This window comes from Dermacentor variabilis, chromosome 4, assembly GCF_050947875.1.
Source record: "Dermacentor variabilis isolate Ectoservices chromosome 4, ASM5094787v1, whole genome shotgun sequence".
In the NCBI taxonomy this organism is placed as follows: domain Eukaryota; kingdom Metazoa; phylum Arthropoda; class Arachnida; order Ixodida; family Ixodidae; genus Dermacentor; species Dermacentor variabilis.
In genome coordinates this window covers 8530886-8558840 of record NC_134571.1, presented here as the reverse complement: position 1 = coordinate 8558840, position 27955 = coordinate 8530886, and the positions used below count along the sequence as shown (strand labels likewise).

Below are 27955 nucleotides of genomic sequence, written 5' to 3'. Positions count from 1 at the left end.
TTGCACACATAAGTTACTTATAGTTGCGCACCGCTACTTCTTAGTTATGACATCCTTCCTTGTATACCGTACACACAAAAGGCGACCGGGGTGCACACTTGGAAACGGCGGCTTCACGGCAGAGCTCCCGGATACGCAGGTGCGGTTCAGCCTCGGCGTAATCGCAAGCTGCGTGCGCGCGCTCGTAGAAACGCGCTTACCGAGGCCGAAGTAGATGCTTCCGACGCAGCTCTGCACTGTTGGCTTGAGTCCCCTGGGCGCTATCTGCGTGCCGTAGGTGCCGATGGCGACCCACAGAAGGTGAAACGTCATGGCTTCAAGTCCTTCCAAGAGTATGCACCACAACGGATGCTGGCCGATGTATGAGTAGCCCACTAGCCTGGCGCAGTAAACCAGCCCGGAGAGTGCAATGATATTCACGACGCCCAACTTGTCTATAAACCACTTGGTTTCATAGAGAAACAAGAAGCCGGCGAACCCGCCGATGGATATCGTCAGACCAAGAAGGTAGTTGGCGGCGCCCAGGTCGAGCAGATACCAAAACAGGAAGTACTCGAGGAAACCGTAGACGCTTCCGAGGCACAGCACAAACAAGAAGAGGCTAAGGAATTGCGGCTGCTTCAAGAGTCGCCGGGCCTTGTAGAAGACGTTCTTTCCGGGAGTGGCCACTTGGATTTCCAGCACATACGTGAAGATCGCCGTGAGCACCGTGAAGACGTTGAACATGTAGAAAGCGGGCGAGTAATCAAAGCCCGTGATGACGTGCTCGCTGCTGAGGTCGATGAAGAATCCCGACAGCGGCGCGCAGGACACGGAGCCCACGATGGCCCAGAAGCGCTGCCACGCGAAGCGTCCCTCGTGCGCGTGCACCATCGACACGGTCGTGGCGTCCACCAGGGTGAAGCATATGGAGACGAGCACCTGGAACACGATGCGCAGCAGGAAGTACACCGAGATGGTGACGCGCCGGTCGCTGCCCTCGGGCGGCGTGCACTCGGCGTGCCAGAAGTCGGCGGCTGACACGGCGTCCACTTCCTCCGTGTCCTCGACGGTGCACTTGAGCGAGCAGTTGGTGTGGTCCTGGTCCGGAAGATGCTTGAGGCACGACACGTTGTGAAAAACCCTGCTCTCCCACGTGATGGCCGTCACCGGGTGCAGGCACAGGAGGTCGGGGTCCCTGGCAGGCTGCAGGTACAATCCGAGAGACGTACTGCGCGCCAGCGTGTCGTTCTCGCTGACCACGTGGCACTCCTTGTTGCCGTAGTCGTCCGTGAAGCAGATGCCCGTCTCGTCGATGGCGTGCAGCCACTCCGTGTCCGGGCACTCCGGTCTGCAGTCCGAGAGCAGAACGGGCAGCGCCAGTCCTGGCGAGGGCTCGGGACACGCACCGTGCTCGTCGCCGCAGTGGTCCACCACCACTTCGAGCTGCAGCGACGGGCCGCAGTGCAAGTGGATCGCCGGCGGTGGCACGGGGGGTCCCAGGGCCTGTGGCACCAGCAGCAGGCTGGTGCCGGACAGCGCCGTCAGCATCAGGCTCCCCAGTAGCGCGCACTTGTAACTCCCATATTTGTCGCCCAGGAAGGTGGCCGCGTACGGCCCCAGAAGCTGGGCGAACGGCACGATGCTGTAGATGATGGCCGTTTCCTCCACGCTGAGTCCCAGCTGGCGCATGTGCACCGTCAAGAAGGGCAGCAAGCAGGCCGTACCTGCGAACGTCACGGGAGCGGCGCGCCGTCAGCCGTACCGCGCGCATTTCACAGGTGCTGCCACGGTCACGTGATTGCGCCTGATATGATGCCACCAGGCGCACGTACCGGTACAACCTCAGCGGCACTGTTGCTGCTCTCTTTTGTCACGAATAGGCTGCTTAGAAGAACTTCTTGTTCTGAACAGGAAAAGGACCAACACAGAAAAAAAAAACGAAGTAGACGGAAAGAGCGCAATTTTTGTCTACTTGGTTTTTTTTTTCCGTGTTCGTTCTTTCACACGCACAACTCTTCCTAACATACATACGCTGCCGCGGAAAAAGTGAGGTACTGAATGTCTCGGCTGCTTCACTTCAACCAGCTGTAAAGTAAACAAACAAGTGTGTGATGATAAAGGTGATGCTAACTCGACGTTAACCGTGAGTCCACGCCCCCACACAGATGCAAGGTGCATTTTACAGCATCTCGCCTTTGGCGGAAGAGTCTTCCATTTGCAAGGCTGCCAACTTCCGAGGCTATTTTCCCCCAACATGGATAAAAAAATTCGTAGATTTCGTTAGGTTCTTTCAAAATGTGGTTAAATTTGCCAATATAAATTCTCTAAACATAACTTTTCGTTTTTTAAGGAAATAGACTGCAAATTTTATAGCTCTAACTTATTTCTAAGAACGCTGCAAAATACACAAATAATTAAGTCATGGTTTCAGGCTGAAATGATATCGCACTACGAGTTGCGTTAGCACAGCCCCCTGCTTGAAGTACACAGAAAAAGACGTGAGCACGTTTATACTTTGCCTTAGTACAGACTTGCTCTGCACGTAGAGTAAAGTGGCAAGTTAAACGAAACTTTATTATTCAAATTGTAAGGAACAGTGGCGCCGGACGTCCCTAACAGAATGTAACAGTGTGAAAACAGTGTGCCACTTATTGACGCCAATGTAAAAAATGTGACTTCTTTATATTTATTGCGTGTTTACTGACGCAGCGCCCCCACATTTGCGCGCTTGCACGTCATTTGCAGCGAAGCACGTAGACACGTGGTCAATTTTTCTTTTTTCCAAACCAAAACTCGGCCAAACACATTACTGGGGCACTGTCTAAAGCTGCTCGGCGTATGAGCGGTTTCGGGTAAATTTTAGTATACGCGTGCATAGTCGACTGTTTAACAACATGACCGCTTTGCCGTGCTCACAGCTAGGTATATTTGTAGGCTTACACCTAGATTCCGATGGTGGCGCTGTGAACGGTTTTCCGGTGACGTCAGCTGGGGGACTCGCCTTTGTCGTCTGCTATGATCCGGCTAGAATAACGGCATATTTGTTCGCTCTCTGACTGCATGCTCGCGTAGCACGGCACTCTCCCAATTACTACATGTATTTTAACGCGATAGCGTTAAGGAGCTCGTGTCGCAGAAAAGCCGGTGTCGTCGGCGTCGGCGTCCGCGGCGTTGGCCGTGAGCGATAAATCACGGCAGGCACTTCATAAATAAAAAGCAACTTCCAAGATGGGCTGGGTGGGAATCGAACCAGGGTCTCCGGATTGTGAGACGGAGACGTTACCACTGAGCCACGAGTTTTTTTTTCTTTATTGCCTGGCTTTGACAAAGAAAGAACAGCAATAGCAATACACAAAACAAAACATAAAAGATACAATGAACACGTCGTATTGACATAAACAGCCTGGTAGGGGGCTGGCTTCGCCGCATTAAAATTCATTTAGAGCCATCAATGGCTCCACCCTTGACAGCCACTCGGGGGTATCGCCGCTGGCCTTCAAAATTTCAACAAACCGATGCACAGTTTCACGGAAATAAATTCGCGTAGGTCGTGCGTCGGGATCACAGTAGTATCCTGCCATTCTAGAGCGCCAAATACTGTGGAGGCCAATTAACATTATTAAATCAAACGGAAAACCATCCTCGTTAGTAATGGGTAGATACCGTATTCCATGAGGGTCGAGGGGAAATTGTTTCTTTAACGTTCTTTGTAGTACGTCCCAAAAAAATACCCCTCCCCAACAATGAAGAAAAACGTGATCTATCGTTTCTGGTTGTTTGCAGATAAGGCAGTGAGATCCCCATGGAAGAAATAAGCCCTTTTCCTGTAAAAACATTTTTACTGGCAACGTTCCAGTGTGTAATTTAAAAAAAAAAGGTTTTAACCCCTGGCGCAACTTGCATTTTTTTTACTCTCTTTAACACGTCCCTACCAGGGCCTCCACTGTACAAGGCTCTGTACATTGGCTCCGGCAGAACGACATCACACAAATCCTTGTACAATTTTTTCTTTTTGACAGTAGATAAATATTCATTTGAAAACCTCGTTGCAAGGAATCGTACACTTGCGACAACTTCTCTAAAATATCCAAAAATGCCTCCCGTGAGTGTTTCGGTTGAAACAACAAAGTCTGGCAACGCACGCCCGAGCCTTACTTGGCATGCGGTGCGCAAAAAAGGATCGCCGACGTCACGAAGGAAAAGAAACCTGTTAACAATCTGCCGCAAAAAAGGTGTCCCAGGCCCAATCCACCATTCTTGACTCCTCTGAACAGATTTGTCCGGCTGCACCTTTCCCATTGCGCATCCCACACGAAAATGGCGAAAATTCGATGCAGCTTCTGTACATTGAGCCTTGCACAATGTAACACCTGCATTACATACCACAACCTACTAATAAAGAACAGATTGCACACGGTGGCTCTAGCAAAAATCGATAAGTTCGTTCCTTTCCACCTTTCCGCTTTTCCACGTGTATCATGCGTCTGCGCTGTCCAATATGTCGCGCTATCACGGTAGCATTCTAGAGGAACTCCCAAGTACTTCGTTGGGGTCGTAACCCAGGACACGTTTGCAAAGCGGTCGGGCGTCGATTGCCATTCTCCGTGCCAGAGCCCTAGGGATTTTGCTAAGTTCACTCTGCTGCCTGTGACTTGGCAGATGTTCTCTACACATTTAATAGCCTCAGTTACACCTTCCCTACTGGTTGAAAAAACCGCCACATCATCCGCATATGCCAGCAGCTTGACTTCCGCTGCTTGCAACCGAAAGCCAGGAATTGTCTGTTTTTTCACGATGTTTAAGCACATCGCCTCTATGTAGATGCAAAACAAAAGAGGGCTAAAGGGACAACCCTGGCGTACCGACCGCTGCACGCTAATGGGGCACCCAGACTCTGGTTAACGATCAATCTCGTCGTGCAGTTCCGATACGCCAGGGCTCGCGAATAACAGAACCAACGTTAACATGATCTAGTATGCAAAGCAAAATTTCATGCGCGACACAGTCAGAAAGCTTTTTCAAGGTCTAGTTGCAAGATGGCCACGTGGCTATTTGTAATATCGCAGCACTCCAGCACGCATCTTGCTGTGTGAATATTAGTCGTAATAGATCGTCCCTTAATCCCGCACGTTTGATGCGGTCCAACGATTTCCTGGATTACTGACTGTAATCTTCGCGCTAAAACTTTCATATAAATTTTGTAATCCACATTTGTAAGTGCGATTGGCCGGTACGCTGTTACTTGTCGTAACTTCTCTGCATCGTCAGTTTTGGATATTAAGACAGATCTTGCATAAGACGGAGGCAATTCGTTAATTTCGTAAGCTTCATTAAACACTACTGTCAATATTGGCGCGATTCCACGCTTAAAAGCTTTGTAAAACGCCGCGCTTAACCCGTCCGGTCCTGGCGATTTACCAGGATTTAAACTGTCTATCGCCATTTCTACCTCTGATTCGGTTATTGCCAGCTCTAACCTATCCTTCTGCTCATCGTTGAGTCGCGGCAGTGCCCCAAGGAACTTATCCTTAAACATGTTCGTGTCGGCAACATGTAAAGCGAACAACGCCTGATAGTACTGAAAAAATGCACGCTTAATATGTTCGTTATCATCCGATAAGACGCCTCCCCATTCTATGTTGTCTATGTGATTTCGACGAGCGTGGGCTTTTTCAATTCCGAGCGCTCGTTTAGACGGCGTCTCCCCAGCAGCTACATGTTCCGCTCTCGCCCGGACCAGTGCACCACGATAGCGCTCCTCTTCTATCACTTCAACTTTTTGTTTCGTTTTCCTAATGTCATCGATCCATTTACCAGGCGCTTCGCATTCTTTCTCGAGCAGTTTTGCAAGCATAGACCTTAGATTACGTTCAGTTAGTTTCTCCTCGTACGCCATAGAACAAGACCGCTCTATTGCTTTTATTTTAAGTTGTTCCTTACAAAGCTCCCACTGTTGTCATGTTTTCAGTTCATTATTCGGCTTTATTTTGCCGATTTCTTCAACTACCGCAAGGTTGAAAGCATCGTCTTTAATCAGCTTGTTATTTATCTTCCACAGTTCCCAGCTAAAAGCACTGCCACGTTTTTTTGCCCCAATCCCGCACTCTACTAAACAGTGGTCTGAGAAAGACACCGGCACTACTTGATAACTGTAGCATTTTGGAATCACGTCCAACGTTACATAAATGCGGTCCAGACGGGCATGACTTGCACGCTGGAAATGTGTGTACTTCACACCACCCGCGCCTTGCATACACTCCGCCACATCCTGCTGAGCCACGAGTTCGATGCTTCAAAGCGGTACAAAAGCGCCTCTAGTGAACGCGGTGTTGCCTTAGAAACGAGCTGTTTCTAAGGCTCAGGCGTGCGTCGCTTGCTCAGGCGCACATTTCGTTGTCGCGCCGAACGCTGCGTTGCTCGACGCTCACCGCGTCCCATGCGGGGCGCGTAGTCGCTGCGCCGTAGCCCATTGTCTTACACCCCTTGGCGGGTCGACGGGAACGCTGTCGCGTTCCACTCTTGAAGGCGAAGCTTAAGCGTCCTCCAATTTTTTAAATTCATAAGCATTTCTATGGTTACCCAAAGATAAAATCGTCCGTGCGTAGTTCGCGTAAGACGATCGCTTTCAAGATAGAGCCAGCCAGCTGTGGAAGAAGATGACGACGAACGCGCGAGGAAAATGTCACGAAAATTTGGAGGTGGGCCTTTTGAAATTTGGGAATGAACCAAATTATATATGGGAATGGGTCAAATTAAAATCTAGGGGTGGGCCAACTTAGATTTGTGAGTGGGCCTACTTTAAATTTGAGTGTGGCCCCACTTCAAATTTGGGTGTTGCCCTACTTGAAATTTTGGGTGGCCCAATGTTCAATTGAACGCCGCTGAGCGTTCTTCGAGTTATGATCCGCTCGCGGGCCAGCGAGCGCGTGGAGACGCTTGGCGCGTTTTCATTCGGCCTTACCGAGACGCTGTCGGAACGCAGGCGGGAGACTGTGTGGACAAGGAACGCGCGCATAGCGCCGGCTTGCGTGAGCGACAGCGAGGGTGTGATGGCATCGCGGCGTCGCCCCTCACGCAATGCCTCACGCGCTACTGCGGCAGATGGTGTTCGCTTTCGACGCGGGTTGCAGAATCAAGCGTCTTTCCTTTCTATATATCACTATCGCCAACTTTCGACCGCTCTGCTCCCTTGAGGCGCGCTCGTGCCTGGCGTTCCGGCTCAGTTGGTACAATTGCATAGGAGGGCTTGGACGCGGCGAGAAAATCTGAAAATCCGCCTTTCTCACGGCGCGACGGCGCATGCGCCCTGCCCTAGCGGATTTGTCGCGAAACGTTTCGGAAGGGACGCAGCCAGATATCGGCGGAAACACGGAGGAAGTGGGCGAAAAGTACACCGAAAAAGAAAAAACGCCCGGACGCTCACTGCAGCCAGCACGTGTGCCGTGTGTACCGCGTTGAAACTCTACCGGTAGCTCGACGTCGGTGCGGTGCTGAAAACGTACGTAGCGTAAGACTGAAACTCCACTTTAACACGGAAAACGGCCAGGGCTACTGCACCGTGAACCACGTAGCTGCCGCCTTGCATTGACGGCTGTCAAATTTATCGATAAAGCCCTGCATTACACTTGGGCGACACTTCGAAAACACGTTGGTGACGCAGTCTTCTAGCAGTGTCGACTCACTCTTGCTGGTGGTGGCAGCGCGCGCGCCTGACTTCACGTACTCGCTTCCCAAGTAGCACACAAAGTCTTCAAAACCTCGTATTAATGGATTCAACGTCTCAAACAGATTTTTGACCAAACTCGACGCATTAAAAACGTCGCAAGCAGGATAGCTTAAAAACGAGTGCTGAATACGTTTCGAAAACGTTTTCGTAAGTCTGGCCGTATCTGTTCAGTTGGAATGCTGGGTCTTCAACGGCACCGTTCTTGGCGGATGAATTCTTCATTTATCAAGCGGCACTCGTGTCAATTGCTGCTGTATTCGCCCTGCATTAGCATGAGTTCGGCTAGGAAAAAGGAGCTTTTGTAGTGCTGACCTCACGTCAGAAGAAACGAACGATTGCAAACCAAGTTGACACCGCAACAGGCCACGAAGAAATGGTGCGCGAGTGCAGTAACATTGAAGCCGCTCTTTGTGAAGCGGACTGCGGCTCCACATCAACTTCGGAGGAGCGCTGCCAGTCAGTAGACCATGCTGATGTTAGTGCTGATTCTGACTGCGCACCCTCTACTTACATAGCTTTGGCTTTTTCATAACTGTTATCACCATTCAATTCTTGCTGACGATTTCTTTCACTGCCCTGCAGTAATTTTTTTGTCATGACCACTAGTGCAAATGTGAAATGGCCGATGTGTCACTCTCATCGTTTTGCAAATTCATTCATACCGCGCACTCTCATAGTATGGAACCATTTGCCATCACACGTAGGCACTGAAAGATACTCAGCAAAATTCAAAGAGCTGCTACACACTGCAGAGCGCAGTGCCCTACCTAAATTATTTGTTTATCTTTTACGCATTTTGTTTTCACAGTTTCTTACACAATGAGATGTATTTTACCGATGGCATGCTAATCTTTCCCCTGTTCTATTTTGTAAGCATTCTCATGCGGTGTGTTTATTAGGCGTTTTTTATATTACGCATGAATAAAGGGATCGAGTTAAAGAGCGAACATCACTTTCGATGGCACCGAAGGAATGCATCGGCAGATCCGTTACTGTAGGAACGGTGCTCTGCAGAAAGTGTTGCGGAGAATTCAACTGTGAGCACAATCTATACAAAAACAATGTGCAGAAACCACCGTCAATGAATGTCAGTAGAAGCGAATAGCGCGAAAGAGCGAGCGAACGAAAGAACGAGAGCGAGCGAAATATAGTTGGCGACAGAGCAGAAGAACGAACGAGCGTCTTCCTTGCACATCAACAGTACTTACGAACGACCACTGACCTCTTAACAAACACAAAAACAGCGGGAGACAGTAAGCTATTCGCTGTAATATTCATGGGACTAAACGGTATGGGCTCGGCACGCTTGGGCGCATAGCTTGGTTGACCATGCATGGTCAGACGCGCCGAACGTTTACCCACAGTAATGCAGCACCCACGGCGTCCGAAATGAAAGGCCTGCGAAATGCACAACGGGAACGGCCAGTTCACATCTCTGGTTTGAGACGGAATGGCATATCGAGCAAGCGAGCCAGCGCGCGAAAAGAACAACCGAAAAGAGGGCGTCGTCCGTCTCTGCGCGACGTGATTCGCAGTCGATACACTGGGCTTCTTCGATTTTCCACTTCTGGCTACCCGCGGGCTGCCAGAGCCAGCCAGAGCGTCTCCGTTTTTCTCGGGTTGCTCCGCCCACCGCGCTACGCACTTCCGCCGGGCGTTCGTTTTGCTCGCGCTGGACGGTTCTGGCTACCCGCGGGCTGCCAGAACCTGCCAGGACGATTTTGGTCTGGCTGCTCTCTGGAAGTTCTCTGGCTAGCAGACGACTAAAAGAGGCGATGGGCGCTCGCCGCCATCTTTACGGGGACTTCACGGATTGCAACGCGGGTGCTTGAGGACTTAAATTTACCTCGCTCAGCCAACTGTCTACGGTCATCTTCGGATTTCCTTACTTCTAGCGTTATCTTTTTAGGTGCTAACGCACCGTTCCGCATCGCGAAGCGGTGTGATACGAGCCGTGGTGAACCGTTTGAAGCTTTTGTGTGCGTGTCCCCAGCTGATTGCTTCTTCACGGCGTGCATGTTATCTGCATCGTGTTCCACGCAAGTTGTAGACGCTCATTCACACATTGCGGTACATTTTGGGTTTGTCTTTCTCTGGTGGCGTTCCTTTTCACATATCTCGCGTATGTATACTCCTTTCTCTGCAGTTAGCGAAGGCTTTGCAGCTAGCCCGTGTTCGCTCCGTCTCTCCGTCGTATGCTGTGGCAGCTCGAAACCGATATGTGTTCGAACTGCAGGCCGTTGATCTAAGAATACACTGATTGCACTCGGTACATTTAGACACACGCGCATTGGCTTATTGCTCTCATGATTGCGACCAATGTTGTTTTTCGTGTGAAATGTTTCGCTCGTCACAGGCGACGTGCATTTTCATGCGCCAGCCGCGTCCCCAGCTCCTTAAATGAGAAGCACCATCAGCCACAACAAACTTTATGAAATCGAAGCCCAAGCAGGTCGGCGCGAAATTTTATGCGTATGAGCTAGACGTACCCGATAACCTGCTTTTTCATGTCTTGTGATGACACAACGCCAACTCATCAATGTCGCCGGTGGTCGACGTGATCGCTGCGAGCAGGGATCCTCCAGCTATCGCTTTCGAGTATGCAATCACGATTTCGCGCCTTGTCATCCGCCGCGTCGGAGGCCATATGTTGCGTTGCGCAAGCGATGTTGACCGAGTACGCGCCCTGCGCCGAGTCGCGCGAAATCGCGCGAAAGTCATCGTATCTCTGAATGCAACAATATATTTTCAAGCTGGCAACGCATAAATGGGCCGACTACGCCGAGCGCGCGCCGGCCTCGACGGGCGCTGCCATGCTGCTAGCATGTTTACATTTGGCCAGCTGTACCGGCGTTCGATTTTGCAAACTTCGGGCAGGTTCGGGTTGTCTTGGGATCCCAGCCCATGTGACTTCCTGTCAGAACCGGAACTAGCTGGCTGCCATCTGGCTGCCAGCGGGCTGCCAGAACTCCGAAAATCGAAGAGGCCCACTGAAACGCGCCACGCGCACGTCAGCACACCAAGCGCTCACACCGCGGCGCTTCAATAGCCCGTCAACAGAATCCAACCTTACGCAAGGTGGCGATACGAGACCGTCGTCACATCGGTCACGTGACCAAGTGTCTGGCCAAGGCTGCCGTGTGTAACCGGGCTGTGCGTAGTTCTGTAATTGTGCTCGTTTGGGCAGCCGTGTGTTTCTCACTGTTTTCGGTTGCGCTGTCCTTTGTCAAGCAAGTACTTTGTTGTCTTACTTGGCAATGAGTGTGCAGCTATTTTTGCGTATGATTTTAATTTGGAGGGCGGGTGGCCAAGGCTGCGGTGTGAAACCGGGCTCTGCATAGTTGCGAAATTGTGCTCGTTTGGGCAGTCGTGTGTTTCTCATTGTTTTCGATCGCGCTGTCCTTTGTCGAGTAAGTATTGTGCTTTGTTGTCTTACTTGGCACTGCATGTGCAGCGATTTGTTTTTATGGTTTTAATTTGGAGAGCAGCTCAGTTTTTCATTCGAGAGCGCTGAGTGGAGGGCACTAATTTGCTCTTCAAGCTCATTGTCATGTCGCTATGGCTATGTGAGGAGCCTTTTCAGTAATGTTGTATTAAGGCGTTAAGAGCAGTATTAAAATGAAAGTTAGGGACGAAATGTTGCTTTTGGGGTGCCTGGCATCGGGATCGGCCGTCATGCGTGAAACTAGCAAGCTTTGCAGGATGCGAAGAGAGGTGGGAACCCTGTGACTGCGCACATTGCCGATATCCTCCAGACAGCAGTCACTGTGGTATTTCAGTCTTCCGTTTAGCAAGAATGTTGCATACAACTGACGAACGGGCTCTTTGCTCATGTTCATCACGAGTACGGTAGCGCAAGACATGAGGTAAAGTGCTCTTCATATTTCCGTGCCCTGGCCTACAGCGTGAGCCGCACCGTGAGCTATACTATGTTGCGTGAGCCACACCGCGCTGTTATCGCTTGCGATTCAGCTTCCATTGAGTTTTGGCCCCTTCTATTCCACGTGACTGGTATTTCATGGTCTTAAGAGGAACTTTGTGCCTAATATGAGACGGCCGAATTCAATTCGGCCTTCTCATCTGGTGCTGCCTTACAATAAAATTTTAAAAATCTACTAATAGGGGTTTGTTACCGATCACCCTCAAGTCCTTTGTCCTTTTGCAATGACCTGTGTGACAACTTGAACCAGATAACAATACCCTATCCTGGAGTGCCAATATATCTAATGGGCGACTTTAATTTTCCGAACATCGTATGGTCCCACATCAGTCCGTTTTCTGAGCCCTCATCTACTGAATGTAATGAGTTCATTACACTTTGTTCTGACTTCGGTTTGTCACAAATGGCCATCTCACCAATGCGAGTAACTCGGCACTCAACCTCACTACTTGATCTGGTGCTGACATCTTCATCCGACAACGTCTCATCGATAACTCACTTACCTGGTCTCAGTGATCACGACATTTTGCACTTCACGCTTACATTCCCCCAGCAGTATCAATGCAAACAACTAAAGACAATTAGAAATTTCAAAAGAGCCAAATTTTCTGCCATAAACTCAAGCCTATGTTCATTTCTTGACGACTTCCTACCGCAGTTTTTTGAACGATCAGTTGAAAGAAATTGGTGTATGTTCAAGAATAAAATTTTAGAATTAATCCGTCAGCATGTTCCACTCCAGCGCGTTTATTCTTATAATCAAGCCCCCTGGTATAAGAGGTTCCTTAATATGCTCTCAAATAGGAAGAGACGAAAAAGCCTGCACATTGGCTTGCATATAAAAATGCTGCCTCTAACTACTCAATTACTGCTAAAAATACTAAGCACACATTTTTTAGCAAAACCCTGCCATTACTACTAAAAACCAATCCAAAGCGCTTTTGGAGCGTAGTAAAATGCAAACGTGGAAACGAGATTGCGTTAACACAGTCCGGTATTCAGGTTTCCAGCTGTCCTTGAGCAGACGCCTTGAGCAGCGCGTTTTCCTCTCCCGCGCCTAACAGCGGACGTCCCGTCCTACATAACTCTCCTCCTATGGACCCTATTATATTTGATGCAACGGGAATTTAAAAAAATATAATTGAAAATTTGAAAATTACTTCCTCCTGCGGTGTCGATGAATCACCACCAAAATCTTAATTAGCACAGTTGAATATTCGTCTATCATATTGCAATATCTATTCTCGCAATCATATAACTCTGGCATGCTTCCGCTAGATTGGAAAACAAGAAAAATCATTCCCATACACAAATCAGGTGACACTCATAATCCCTTTAATTATAGACCAATTTCTATTACCTCAGTACCTTGTAAAATTATGGAACATGTAATCGACACGCATCTCATTAACTTCCTTGATGACAATAATTTCTTTACTCCTCACCAGCCTGGGTTTAGAAAAACTTCTCTTGCGAAACACAGCTTCTAACATTTACAAACGATTTACACTCTAACCTTGACGCAGCCTTCACGACGGAATGTATATTTTTGGATTTCGCTAAGGCATTTGACAAGGTGTGTCATGCTCTACTCTTACACAAACTAAGCATTTTAAACATGGACCCTACACTGCTTAATTGGATCTGTAGCTTTCTTACATCGCGCGTTCAGTTTGTTTCTGCTTATGAATCCAATTCCTCTTTAGCCCCTGTCGGCTCAGGCGTCCCTCAAGGATCTGTCCTGGGCCCACTTTTGTTTCTTATATACATTAATAACTTACCTACTAATATTTCATCAAATATATGTTTATTTGCAGGCGATTGTGTGATATACCGCAAAATTTCCAATGACTGTGATGTAACAGCTCTACAAACTGACTTAAATAAGATAACTGATTGGTGCAGCACGTGGAAAATGCAACTTAACATTAAGAAGTGCAAAACTATGAGGATTTCTCGTAATAACTCTAGTTCTCCTAATTATTCTCTCACTAATATATCACTTAAAAGTGTCACCTCGTATCAATATTTAGGAGTCACTATAACAATTTGCCTCGCTGAAACGTGGGAGGCTGCGATCTCCAAGCCGGACCTGGTCGACCAGCGCGAACTAGTCGCCCGGGCCCGGAGGGCGGTCCAAGCCAGAGGGTTCCTGGAATAAGGGACCCTCCCACCTCGACTGACAAGTCACGAGTTCAAATAAAGGTTTCATTCTCTCTCTCTCTGTCTTGGAAATCGTATATTGATATTATAGTGTCCAAAGCTAACCGCACTTGAGGGTATCTGCGCCGAAATTTTTGTCGTTCACCATCATCATTAAAACAATTACTACATACCACTTACGTTCGCTCGCAACTTGAGCATGCTTCATCAATATTGGATCCCTGGCATTCAACATTAATACATTCGCTGGAATCTATACAAAACCGCTCAGCCCGTTTCATTTTAAATAACTTCAATCGGACAGCAAGCGTAACACACATGAAATGTTTATTAAGCCTGCCTCTCTTATCCGACCGCCGAAAACACTCACGCATTTCGCTTTTTCACAAAATCTATTATCATAACACCTTTTTACATTCTTTCGATCCGGCCAGCACCTTTCATTTCTTCTCGCCGTGATCATAATCAGAAAGTTAGTATATCTCATTTCAATACTATCATGGGCGCAAATTCATTGTTACCAATGACTAGCAAAGACTGGAACAGCTTATCCCCTTCATTAACAGGTATAATTAATCCACTTATGTTTAGAAACGCACTTGAAAACGAACTTTTGTAATATACTTACCATTTGTCTTGCCTATGTGTATGTACCTTTCTCTGTTGCAGCGTTTTCATCAGCATCATGATTAAAAAGTTAACAATGCATTTTGTAAATACACTGTATACATATTATGTTTTTCGAACCTCTTTACCATTGTGTACATCACATTTGTATTTGTATCTTTTGTACCTCTGTTTGTTATCATCGGATGTCAACTGAAAATTTGGAACTATTACTGCTGTTATTTATTTTGTTTGAGTTACTTTTACCGATGTTTACTTTGTATTCTCTTAGCCCCTCCCCTCTATAAAGATATTATGTACATTGAGGGTAAAATAAATGACATGAAATGAAATTTTCTTCGGCGCCTCGGAATGCTAGAAATATCTTTCGACGCTTCTAGATTTGTCTTGTTATAGTTCCTGTAGTGCGCGATCGGATACCACATATACTAAGCATAACTCACTAGTGGATACTGCACTCGTGAGTCGTGAACCCCTTCCTTGGCGTAAAGTGCAGTGTTTTCCCAGGTAGTCACCATACTTTGCTGACTGGTGCCGGTCTCCACGCTGCGTGGCCTCGGCAGACGCCGAGTTCGTGCGTGTGCCACGTGTACGCACGGAGTTTCGGAAGCGCTCGCGCGGATTTCTCGACGTGTGCGCTGTTCGTGTACATCGCGCAACAGGGCATCCGCTGTTCTGGGTCCTCGTGCAACAGATTTTCCAAGCGTACGTCAAACGGAAGAACCTCTTAGGCATTTAGGGATGTCAATTCATTAAGTAAGTTGTACATACTACTTGCTGCTTAGAGTTCATGTAATATTGCCATGTAATGCCGCATAGAGCTAGCCACATGCCAGTTACGAGCAATCTCGTTAGTGCGCTGGTTTCTGGCTTGGAGAGCGTGCTCTGCCTTCTCTCGCCGATCGGTGCTTGCATACGTGGCAAGCAACTGTCTCCGAAATTCTTCCCATGAAGATAGCGCCGCTTCATGATTCACGTACCACGTCCTCGCTGACTCTTCTGACGCGAAGTACACGTTGCGAAGCTTCCTTGCCTTGTCCCAGCCGTTGAAATGTGCGACTCGCTCGAAGTGTTCTCACCAGTCTTCCACATCTTCGAACGTACCGCCATGGAAGGACTCGGGCGTGCGTGGCGGGTACGCGATGAGCTGAGACGATGCCGCCGTGCTGGTCATGGTTGCACCGTCGCTGGTAACTGTTGCCTGCACTGCTGCAGAAACGGGCAGTCCGAACTCGGGCGGGTCTCCTCGGAGGCAGCGGCTTGTGCGCTGGTGTACTGGAGTCAGCTGTTTGGATTCCAATCGCTGAGAGTCGGTGCTCCCCTCTCTTACGAACTGGGGACTTAAAATCATACCTCGCACCTCCACCAGAAATGTAGCACTCTTCAATAAAGCGCATTAAACAAACTGGTTTATTGTGGGCGAACTTGTGCACGGAAACTCCAGCCTGAAGTAGTTTCACGCAATTCGCAAGCAGAGTTAACAGGAGCCCATCAACAGTGAACCGCGTCTCCGCACCAAAGACACCTTCACGCGCCCCGAAGACCAGGAGCCACGCCGCGACTTTTCGCTGCCGCGTGCGCGTGCACGAGGGACACGCGCTGTCTTGCCATCCGCGAGCCGTGGCTGGCGCTCTTCTAATGGCGATGCGATGAGTAATGCCTAGGGGCTTTCGCGATGAGGCGCTTGAAAGGGTACCTCACGAGAGTGCTCGTAACAGGCACGTGGAGAGCTGTCTACGGCAATATGGGTTATTTGCGCAGCAATTTTAGCCTTGTATTGGGGAATGGGTTCGTGCAAAATAATTGCATATATTGGTCCCTACCTGAAGGTCTTAGTTGAAAATGTGATTACAATGCGACAGTGTGCCAATAAATGCAGTAATATCGGACTAACGCTTGGTAACTTAGCGTGGTGTCTTGAATGGTAGTAAGCGGATGACAGGTGACTTAAAACGTGATAATATATTAAGTACACAGTGACTTTAATTCTTGCTTCACTGCAATGTGCTAACTGATGGTTCTCATTCAGACCACTGGCATCAACACACTGGCCCCTGGTCAAAGGGCGGGAGAATACGTTGATATACACCGGGGCATCTTCCCTCATCTGCTTTTAAGGACGTCCTCCAAATCGTTTAAGAAATGCAAGCAATCAGATTGCTAGCTCAGGAAGGGAGAGTGAACGCAATTTACATTGTCATTACATAGTTGAAATGCTTAGTATACTTAATGTGGAATCGACATATGTGCCGATTTCATTGAACAGCCTGTTCAAAACAATTTCCGCAATACATTTTTATAGTTAGCATTGGTTATGTGCATTTTTATGATCTGGATACAGTGTTGTAGTTGCATATTTTGTGCTCATGCCACTTTCATAAGTCATAAAATTTAGCATACCTTTCACATTGTAGCTTAAGTGTGCTGCTATATGCTTCATTAGAAGCTGCAAAAATTTGAGTGTGAGGGCTGCCCACTTATCTGGCAAGCACGCCGAGTGGGAACACTTAAGGTTCAGTGCTACCAAGTGATGAGTGAGCGCATACATGTGTCAGAGGTGGTACGTGGGCAAATCGTTATGGTGAAGCCACTGCATCCGCATTCAAAGCATCTCAACTACCAGCGTAGTGCAAAATGTGTTCAGTTCGACGAAATGGCGCCCCAGTGCAAATATCTGGGCATACCTGTCCAGGGCAGCAAGGGCGTCTACATTGAAAACATTTCAAGTAGCAGCATGTACGGCAGTGCCATTGCCAGCGGAACTGTAGAGTACAAAGTGCTGTGCTCCCAAGCTGTTCATCAATGGAACCCTGCCTGGGCTCTGTGACAAATATATCTGGATGTGAAAGTGAGGGTGAAATGGTAAAGCATTGGCTCGGGGCTACATGTGCGAAAGCTTTTTGTCATCCAGAGCGCTTTCTACTGCGACGCTGTTAGTCCCTAGTTTGTGGGCACTTTTTGTGTCCGTGTCCGTTACCAAAAATGGGGGCCGATCGCGGCGGCAGTGCAGAGCCAGAAGCGATAGCTCTTACCTCCGCGAGGCAGACACTTCAGCAAAGTGAAGCGCACAGTGCATACATTCTTTGGAATCGGGGATAAAGTATACAGAACAGCGTAGCTTTTAATAAAGAACAAGCGCAAAACAAGTATCCGAGCGACATAATTGATAAGGTGCGCCTGGTAACAATGCGAAGAACGTGGCGATCCCCGCATACGTTTCCCGGTAGCGATTACTGCTGCGCAAGCTGCCGCGACGATGGCAGCTTGCGAGGTGGGAAGCGACGGCCCTAGCCTTGACGTATATGGAATAACCAGTCTAGCACATGATTTCAGTGTTCTTGTAGCACCGCTATGGGCGGCGGCGTGCTGTCAAAATTATCATCACTCTAGAGCAGTAAAGCAATGCACATCCCCCCACAGCAGTTGTAGCGGTGGTTTTGCAACAGCTTCGCTGGACATCCACTTTCGCAGGGCCGGAGCCGGTTCCTTCTTCTTCTTTTTTTTTACTTTAGGAGACTGGAGATGTGTGCAAGATGTACTAATGTATTCATGGGTTTGCAAATGATTCGTTGCGACCTTATGCCTGTTTTTGCGAGAGGGCTACATATGTGCCTTTTGTACAATGCTGTTAATATAAAGCGATTCGTATTTATTATGACCATTGCTCCCTTGGTTACTGAAGCGCAGCTTCCTGTGCATCCCAGTTAATTTCCAGGTTTATACAAGTTTCTAATAATGAGGCTTGCACATTCATTTCTCGTGTACTAGGTTACTAAGATTGTTTTAGTTATGTAGCGTTACTCAGTCTCATCGTAGTCTGCATTACAGTGGTGCTCACTTGTTACACATATTTCCTTGTTTGAATATTCTATACTACCTTTCATTTGATTGTTTTTCAGGCTTGTGGCTCTTTTAATTATCTCACCATTGTTATATATCTGATGCACCGCACAGCAAAATTTTCAATTTTGACATGCTCCCGTTGTTTAGTTTTTATCACAGGATTGATTTTTGATGGTACGTGTCGTTATTCCTTTTTGTGTTCTTTTCAAGCTTCTACATTATTAGTAACATTGTTTGTATGCAGATACCATGCGATTAAATCTCGCATTTTCATTCTGCTTCTTGCAGTTGCTGTGATATGAATTTCTAAATAACTCTAGTCTGTTCATCTGATAGCATGTGCTCTTTACTGTGCAAAATAAAAAAAACTTTAGCACACTTCGCGTTTTTGCTGTTCGTCATTGTATGTGTACTTACGAATTTCGTTTATGCATGTTCCAGTCAATAAATATCAATTTCTAGTTCATTAAGAATTGTTTCGGTGGTTTTATTCATTCTTGATATGTTTTTAATTCGATTTACTCTGAATTTCTGATATATTTTGCTCAAACCTTGCACAACTATTATTTTTGCAATAAAGTGTTGCATTGTGATATGCTCATTTCCTGCGCTCTTGGCACAAAAGCTCTGGCCGATTGTCAAGACGGGCCCATTTCTTAGCGGGATGTCATTCCCATTTTGGTTATAAACATCGTTGCTGCATACCAAAGGCGGCATTGCGAATTCATTTTCGTGCACATGTTCCTTTTCAGGTGACTTTGTCGAGGATGCGTCGGCCTCTACAGGCAACAGTGCCTGGTACTGCGCCAGGGGCTCGGTAGCACTAGGCACCGACGCTTCGACTGATTTGAAAACCGCGAAAACGAGCTTCTGATTACCGGGAACCTTTCAAGACTACTTCTAGACCAGCTGTTAGGTAACGTCTTAAAAGCGTTTAGAAATCATATATGAAGAGCCGTGGCAAAGGGATTATTTGTATCTTTCCCAATCCTATTTCAAGACCAGCTTTTCGAATACGTTTTGAAGAGCTGTTCTAGATCGCCTGAAGAAAGTAATTAAGCCGGACATTAGCAGGCATATACGACGTTTTACCAACGAAGTTGTCTTACTCCGTTGTCTTACTCGTGTCTTTAAACCGTTGCTTTCGTCTTGGATGAAGGATATAGAAACGTTATATATCTATTTTGTGCTACCTGGGTTAAGGCGTGGTAGCACTGGATCGATACGAGACTGAAAAGACGCTGACGCCGACGATTGGCCGACTATTCAGCGTTGTCTCAGTGAGACCATTTGATCGTAATGGGCCGACAACAACGCAACCGACGGGTGCGAGTTGTCATATAGCGCGACGGGCATTCTTGTCGACGGCACCGACAAAATCAGCGTGCCCACCACGATAGCTTCACAGAACCATACGTGATCAGCCGCCGAACCGACAACGCGATAGCTGCAGGCAGATCATTCACTTGCATACATATTTATTCGCGCTCAAAATGCGTCGACATGGCTTCGAAGTTGAAATGCACAAACTTCAGACCTATGGATCTAGCCGTGCACGTGAAGTTTGAGCCACTATTGATCCTGTTTAGCGAAAGTGGGGTTAGGCCCGACCCCACTGAGTTCGTGCACCCGCTACCGATGTACGTGAACTTAAAAAATAAGCAATCAGGACGAAGGGAACCGCTCTTATAGTTAAGTTGTGGCGCTATAGCGATTTGATATCAACTACTCTTCACTTCGCACGGCACGTACACAGTAAGCGCCAAGCGGCGACACAGCGCTGTGCCAACATATTGTACTTTGGTCACCGTTCCCGAACGCTGGCGGTCGCATTCGCGTAGATGGTGGGTCTGTGTGTGTTGTTATGCAGGCACATTTCTCAATTCCAGAGAATCACTGTTTACCTCTGCATCGAAAAAGAAAGAAGAGACAGTGCATTAGGTACAGCAGCATATACTCGCTCAGTTAGCAACGGTGACAACCATTGGCATCCGCGTTTTCACGAGAGAACTACACAGCCTATAAGTGAGGGCGTATGTCGAGCACAGTTTTCTCTAATAATACTCTGTGGCAAGCGCAATCTGTAAGTATGATGAAGTTAACCAAAAGCGAGAGCCAGTAGTAACCGGATGTAATATATATGCGTCTGGATCACAGTTGCAGTTGTTTAAGTGGCTCGGCCGCTCATATTGACTCGTCTCAAGGTAGAACAACGCGACTGTGCGAATATGTACGTTTTGCTACGTTTTGAGATTATTTCAAATCAACGATGTGCGGTTTCTACAACAGCGATCTGAAGCTGTAGATGGAAACAAATGCACCGCTTTGGCAAATCCGACATGGAAGGCTGCGCTCGAAGGCTTCTTGAATATACGAAATGTTTAGTGAATGTGTATAAGGAATACAAAAAGCGATGTGCAAGCCCAGATATCAGCGACAACGAACTCTAAGGCAGCCGCGTCAGCAGACGGAACTCAGTGTGCCTTTGTCGGCCGCATTGTTACCGCAACAGCTCACTCGGGCCTTTTCACCCTGTATAGTCCATGGGTGAATGACATGCTGCCCCGGAGAACCCATTAATAATTCATCGCGATCCAGGAAACGCACAACCGATGCTCACTCAACATGCGCGCAGGTACACAAATCAACCGGCGAAATCCCCGGCACCCCTCCAAAACGTTTCCAGCGTTGCAGCACAGGAACATGAAACAGACGGATTGTCTGCTAGAGCCTAAGCATTCTTTCCCACCGGAAAGGCCATGGGTAGACCTGCATAAGCTAGGAAAAGGCAACTACGCAACACTAAGCAAAAACGAAGCCAAAGCCGAGCCAAATAAAGCTTACGCTTTAGTAGACAATTCCCAGAATTTCTGTAGCTCTTTCCTAATGTTAGTTTTATAAATTCCAGGGGCGCTATAACGTAAAACTATTCCAAACTTTTCTCTTCCATTTCTGTAATTAGCCCTCCGCGATTGGTCTAACTTTTTTGGACCACCCCCACTTCACATGTCTATCACGCGACATCACGAAAATCGCGATAGCTCCCCATCTGATATGACGTGTACACACTGATTATGCATGATTTGACCGAGAAAAGAAGAATAGTTATTAGCCCCCGACTATTGGTCCGAAGTTTTCGGGCTGCACGCACTTCACCTGCCTGTCACGCGACGTCACAAAACCGCAAGAAACTCATCACGTCAAAGTGACGTGTACCCATTAAAGATGCATTATTATGCCGAATAAAACTTAATTTTCTTCTGAATAGCCGCAGGCTGCCCCGTTCCGAAAGGAATAAAAGATGGCTGCCGCCGATCGCGCAGGAGCTGGGTAGTCGCAACTGCCGGAGAGCATGGGTTTATTTGCGTATAATAAGACTTGTTGCGTGGCCGTGAAACATTTTCAAGCACTTTCGGCACGTTTACGGCCTCATTATGCCAACTCCTCTTTGCTGAGGATCCGTTTTAGCGTCATTCTTAAGCTTCCGTTGCATGCGGCCGCGATTTTCGACCAGCCACCGCAGGCTAAGTAAGGCAAAGCGGACCAAGCGCAAACGACAGCACCACCTTCTTCATCCGGTTATCGACTTTCAGTGCAGTGGTTCGGTACTATCGAATCCCTCTCCACTTGAGCGTGCGCCTCGCCTCTTATCAGCCAATTAGATAAGACAACCCGCTCAGCGTAGGCAACGTTATTCGTTTTTCAAGCAAACAAAAGTGATCTGTGAACGAGGAGAGCGACTGATTGGTCTGTTCAGACAGCCCTGCGGGTGACCGCCCGGTGCTTGCGTCAGCGGTTACGCATATTTGACGTCGGGAGATTGGAATAAAAACATATTGCAAAAGTTTTACGTTAGAGGGCCCCAGCATTGGGAGGACAACAAACGTTACACACACCACGTATCTTCCACGGCCCAGTGGCCACGGCGTAGCGCTGCTGAGCGCGGGGCCGAGGGTCGGATTCCGGCCACGGTTGCCGCATTTCGTTGGGAAAGTGGGGGGGGGGGGGGCAATAAATGCAGAAACGCCCGTGCACCTCTACAAATTTGCGTGCACATTAAAAACCCAGGTGGTTCCCCACCACGGCGTGCCTCACAGTCATGTCTCGATTTTGGCATAGAAAACTCCAGAATGTATGTTCAAATTTCTTTCTTCATACAGCCGCAGCCGTCGCGCGCTCAGGGTCTCGATAGCGTGACTCAGGCACGAAGCATCCCGGCGAGCAAAGCCCACGCAGCTTTGGAAACGAAGAACAATCATTCACAAAACGTCCGTGAAGGTGCATTGTAGTTAAGCAGAAATTTTACACGTTTCATCACAATTATAGTCATTTGGTGTTGCATATTTAAAACTTTTGCTGGCAAGAAAAGTGTAATGATCTTACTGATAACGGCTCCTCTCGAACATTAGTTGCACCAATCTCTAACATGTTTCGCAATTGTCAAGCATGTCTTCCACTATTTTTTTGCAAATACCTCACTACAACATTGCAATACGAATTTTTCTTTCTTATTTAAGTTAGCAGGAGACTATTTGAGTTCAACGCGCGTTCAATCTACCGGAAACCACTCGGAACACATCTCTTTATCAGCGCCAGAGTAGCTACTATGTTATTAAAAAAGGCGCAGGAACAACTATCAACTTTTATTGTGTCTTTGCACGCACCCCAGTTTCTTTAAATGCGTAAGCGTTTCTATGCCTACCCAACGAGGAAACAAGTCCGGCCGCCTGTCACGTAACACGATTGCTTTCAAAATAGGGCCCGCAGCAACGAGATACTTCACCTTCGTGCTGCACTTCAACGCGAACTAAGCGGCGAGAACACAGCGCACACGAAGCTATCAGCACTCGGCGCACTTTGTTCGCGTCGCAGATCGCTTTCAAGATAGGGCCCGCGCGGCCGCACCATACGCAGCCGCCGCCGAAGTACGGTCGATCACGATTGATAATGGTTCGATGCGGATGGGTAAGGCGCTGAAGCAAGATAACGGCTTATAATGATCGGAACGTCCTCAGCCCACCTGGCGCCTCCACTCGCAGTAGTTTGCTAGGGTCACCAATTCGTCTTGCGCCGCCACCCGCAGCCGTTAATGTCGCCGCAGCGCTGCCGTTTATACTGGTCTGATTCAAGTTTCATAATTTTGATAATGACATCAGGCTGCGTAGAGTTGAGCAAGTGGCACAATGCTTACGCACACTTAGGCAACTCGCAGAGGAGTTTCTGCGTGCTTTCTTGGGTGTTTAGCACTACAGCTACTTTTTCGGTCAAGTAGCAGCAAACCCAAACTTCTCAATTTTCTTCTCTTACATATAAATACGTATGACGCATTTATGGGAAGAAATATATTGAAAAGGTTGATCTAAGCAAAGGTTGTCGCCTGCTTCTGTTACGCGATGGCACTAATTTTCATCGTCGGATGAACCTCGCTCGCGAAATATGCCCTCTACCTCTGCAGGAGCAAAGAAAATATAGTCAGTTAAGGCTAAGCAGACTAAGATACAGGGGCGAACTGTGTTACAGGGAAGGTAATCAAGATTGCTTATCTTGCGAATGTCAGCACTGCAGCACAGGACTACGTAACTTTGTCTGCTTTGCCCGCTAATTTTGTACTCCCTTCTATCAGACATTTCATAACCGCCGCAAGCCTGTGGATCGGGGATGCAAACTCGACGCGAGGTGGATTAATTCTGTAGTGTTGAAGCCAAACCTTTAAATTCAACGAATCGATAACATACTCTCTTCGAACATCACCATCTCTTTTTTTTTACCAAAAGCACAGAAACTGCCTGTTGAAAGTGAAAGATGCACGATCGAGCAAACCTGATATCTGACCATCAACCATACAATTTACGTTTTCACAATTTGTTCGTGCTTTCTGAGCAGGTTCGACTTGCATCGTGCTGTACCTGATCTAAAGCTGCTGATCCATTACTTACTTTCCTAATGTCACATTTGCCACACTATAGCATACATTGCATTTTTCTGCAATGCTGCTAAAGCAATGCATGAATTAACGCACCGCAGCGACCACCTAATTTTTTTTTAGGAGTAACATCAAACGTCTTTCGTGATACGATTAAAGCGCTGTGTAGGCAGCAATAAAATAGATATGTATGTGGCCATCGGATCGGGGGACTGAATATATGCAACGCGTGCTGCACGCAGACAGCATTACAGCGCAGACACGCTAGCCGAATGCTGCAGTTCACGGTGAAAAAAGAAAGGGGGGCACGAGAACGGAGCAGCGAGCAACGAACGCACGTAGCAGACGACACCACGCGTGGTGCCGACGGCAACTCTGCTCAGTTTCGCAGGAAGTTGTGTACTGGGTCGTTTCGTGCATACTGTGCTACAGACTTGCACACACGCACTTCAAAAACTCGAGCAAAGCAGGTCGGCCGACAATGTCAAGTTGCCTTCACGTAGCGAGCGCCGATATCAGACGTGAGAGGGCGCCGCTCAAAGATCTCGGCTGGTGTACGCGGACGACATAGTGCTGCTAAAGAACAACGCGAGAGATTCACAGAGATTTGAGAACACGTGCGGCAGCGCAGCGATGAGTCTACGATTTAAGTTTAGCACAGAGAAAATGACATTAAATTATGGGGTTTTACGTGCCAAAACCACGATGTGATTATGAGGCACGCCGTAGTGGTGGACTCCAGGAATTTGCACCACTGGGGGTTCTTTAACGTGCACCTAAAACAAAGTACGCGGGTGTTTTATCATTTCGCCCCCATCGAAATGCGGCCGCCGTGGCCGACATCAGAGAGATCGGGAATCTTTAACGAAGTGAGAGCACCCACCAAGATGATCTGAAACTAAAGGGGAAGCGTAATGCAGGAAGAATGAAACATCGAACACTGTAGGGCTAAAATAATTACGAGGTTGTGCGAGGAATCTGGAAAGCAGTAATGGTGACAGCGCTAATGCTCGCAAATGCAATTCTGTGCTTAAAATCGGACATCTTGTCGAGGTTGAAAGTTCACCAAATATCGGTAGGCCGGTTGGTTGGGGGGCCCCACTACAAACGAGGCGGTGCAGGGTGACACGGGTTGGGCTTCTTTTGAAGTCAGAGAAGCGCACAGAAAAAATTGTTTTGAAGGAAGATTAAGGAACATGGAGGAAAATAAATGGGCGGCTAAAGTTTACGAATATTTGTTCCTCAATATCGTGGATACAGAATGGAGTAAAGAGGTCGAGGAAGTTGGCATCCAGGTACAGGGCTATTGAAAGTTTACACAGGCAGAGTCATCAAAATGAAAGCGAGATAAACAGATACTGTGAATTGAATGCAATGAATGGAAACAAAATAAACCATGGCGATCTATAAGAATAGGGAAAAAGAAATCAGAAAGGAAAATCTGTAGGATAACTGTGAAAGATTGGTGGTAAGTATTCGCCCTCTCCGAACCGGAGAGGATGGGGCGACAACAAACCCACCCTGCGTGCAGTTACGGATGGTTCGACTGCTGACCGGCGATATGGTCCACGCCTGATAGACCATGGGCCAGAGGCATGAGGCCTGCATTTACAGTGATTCGAAGTCCGCTATAAATTGTTTTGATAAAGGATATGTAGCTGGAATTGCAGCAAAATTTTTTGAAAGCATTGCGATTATAAGAACTGAAATCCGATGGTTTCCTGCGCATATGGGGAAAGTGGACGAGACTCGGGTAGACTTCAATGAGGTTGCTCATGACTTGGCACGAGGACTTGCTAACCGTGACAGTCACAACAGAGCCGTTCACCATCAAGCCAGTGAATCTAGAGATCATTCATTAACTTACAAGGACATAACCAAACATTACTTTTTAGGACGCAGGCAATTCCCATTGCCACATTCAAACTGAACAAGGCTCAGGCAGTCTCACTTCGCTTATTGCAAACAGGTACCTATCCCACGCCGTACCACATTTATAAGATATATCCAGAGAGGGCGATTAAGCTGGAATGCAACGATTGTAATGCATCATTGGAATCAGACATAGGCTGGCGGGGTGTCCCGCGACTCTCCCCAACCTCGATGAAGAATGGACACAGTGGGAAGACAGAATTCGAAGCCCATTGTTTGAAGATCAACTAAGGGCCGTCCAGAGGGCCCATGATGTCGCTGAAGGGCTTGGCCTGACAGTGCCAATGTGGGAGCGGCCCGCCTTGGCTTAAAAAGTCGAGCCTCCAGACCTCATTACAATAAATGTTTTCACACACACACCGAAGCACTGATGCGCTTCTTCAAGGCAACTTTTTTAGACGAGCGCTTGTCATACACGTGAGCGAACATTCATATGCGCTTGACTCGCACGCTGAATCTCCTTATCTTTTTTTCTCCCTGTCCGCGTGTAAGGTAGCCAACCGGGCACGACGCGGACTAACTATGCCTGCCTTTCCTGTTTTATCTTTTTCTCCGGTCATACGGACAGCGAAAGCGTGACGTGCCGCCCAAGGCAAGCGGAGAGCAGCCAGGCCGGCCGCGAAGCAGCAGCGCTGCCGTCGCCTGCTCGTCGCGCGGGAGACTCGGTCGACGGCACCAGCGGCGCGTCGGCCGATGCGCGTCGATTCCTCGAAATTCCTTGGCGCGGTGCAATCGCCACGTCTTGTATTCGGCTAGGAAATAAACAGTTGTTTCGTTACGAAGATGTGTTACGTTGGTTCCAGACTAAGTACGCATTCCACGTTCGCGTATGTAAATCGTGGAGATCTTGCTCTATAGAACTTTGCTATCGAGCTGGGCTTTCCACGACCAGTCGATATTCCGTGTGCGAGATAAAAAAGTCAGAAAACAACATTCACACTATTAACGCGGTCCCTGCTTGGTCGGGCCCAGACCTATGCCTGCAACAGGCACACTATTCGCAGTTGCATTTATTCTCGTAATGCTGCCGTCAAACCAGAAGGGTGTTGCAGTGTCTTAGTGTGGCGTCGCGGGTGGTTGATTAAAGATATCCCTTCAATAATATTATGTAGCATTGCGGTGGGGCTATGACACTGCGCGCAATGAAAAATTTATTCTAAGTTGTATATAAGTAACTACAGGTTGCTGCCGGCAACCTTACAAACCCTTCAAAATTCGCAAGTGTCCAATACCCAGTATATATGGCGGTTTACTATTTTCCTTCCATAAAGTCAGTCTCCATGTGCACTGACCCCAGCTTTGCCTAAGCCGCCGTAAGCTTTGCAAACTGTCTTCCGCTAAGGCTAGTTTAGAAATATTAAAATGGTCTTAGGCTTATGTAGCGGAGCGATACCTCTCCCGTATGCCCGATGAGACGTTGTTCTCACTGCGCGTTGATAATACAGTGCACCGACTACACGTATTCCGAGGCGGTCAACGAAACTTGCTGGACTGTCACGCGAGGAGCAGCATCGGCGCCGCAGCAACATTTTCGCCTGCGCCGTTTTCAGCTCGGGCTGTCACTGATGTGCATTTCAGTACCAAAGGCGTCCTTTCCCACTCTTGCTGGCCTGCCTATGCGACCACTTTCCCACGCATTAAACACCAGAGTCAGCCACGGCTGCTCGAAACATACTTATTTATCCCTCTTACTACAATCGAACACCTACCCTATATGCGCAAGTGTGGAAGCTCGTTTCCACCAGACTCGACGGCACCCGACGAACTCCGCCGCCGTCCCCGCGTCCTCAAGACGCCCGCTGTTGTCTTCCATCGGCTC

At 48.0% G+C, this 27955-nt stretch overlaps 1 protein-coding gene across 3 annotated transcripts in view; it reads right to left on the bottom strand.

The window, feature by feature from the left end:
- Positions 1–27955, bottom strand: part of LOC142578640 (major facilitator superfamily domain-containing protein 6) — a 100068-nt gene that overhangs the window by 28938 nt on the left and 43175 nt on the right. For all 3 annotated transcript variants that reach the window (XM_075688069.1, XM_075688066.1, XM_075688067.1), the window contains exon 2: positions 201–1706. In XM_075688069.1, coding sequence (XP_075544184.1) covers positions 201–1706 — 1506 coding nt within the window. The remainder of the gene's footprint in view (positions 1–200; positions 1707–27955) is intronic.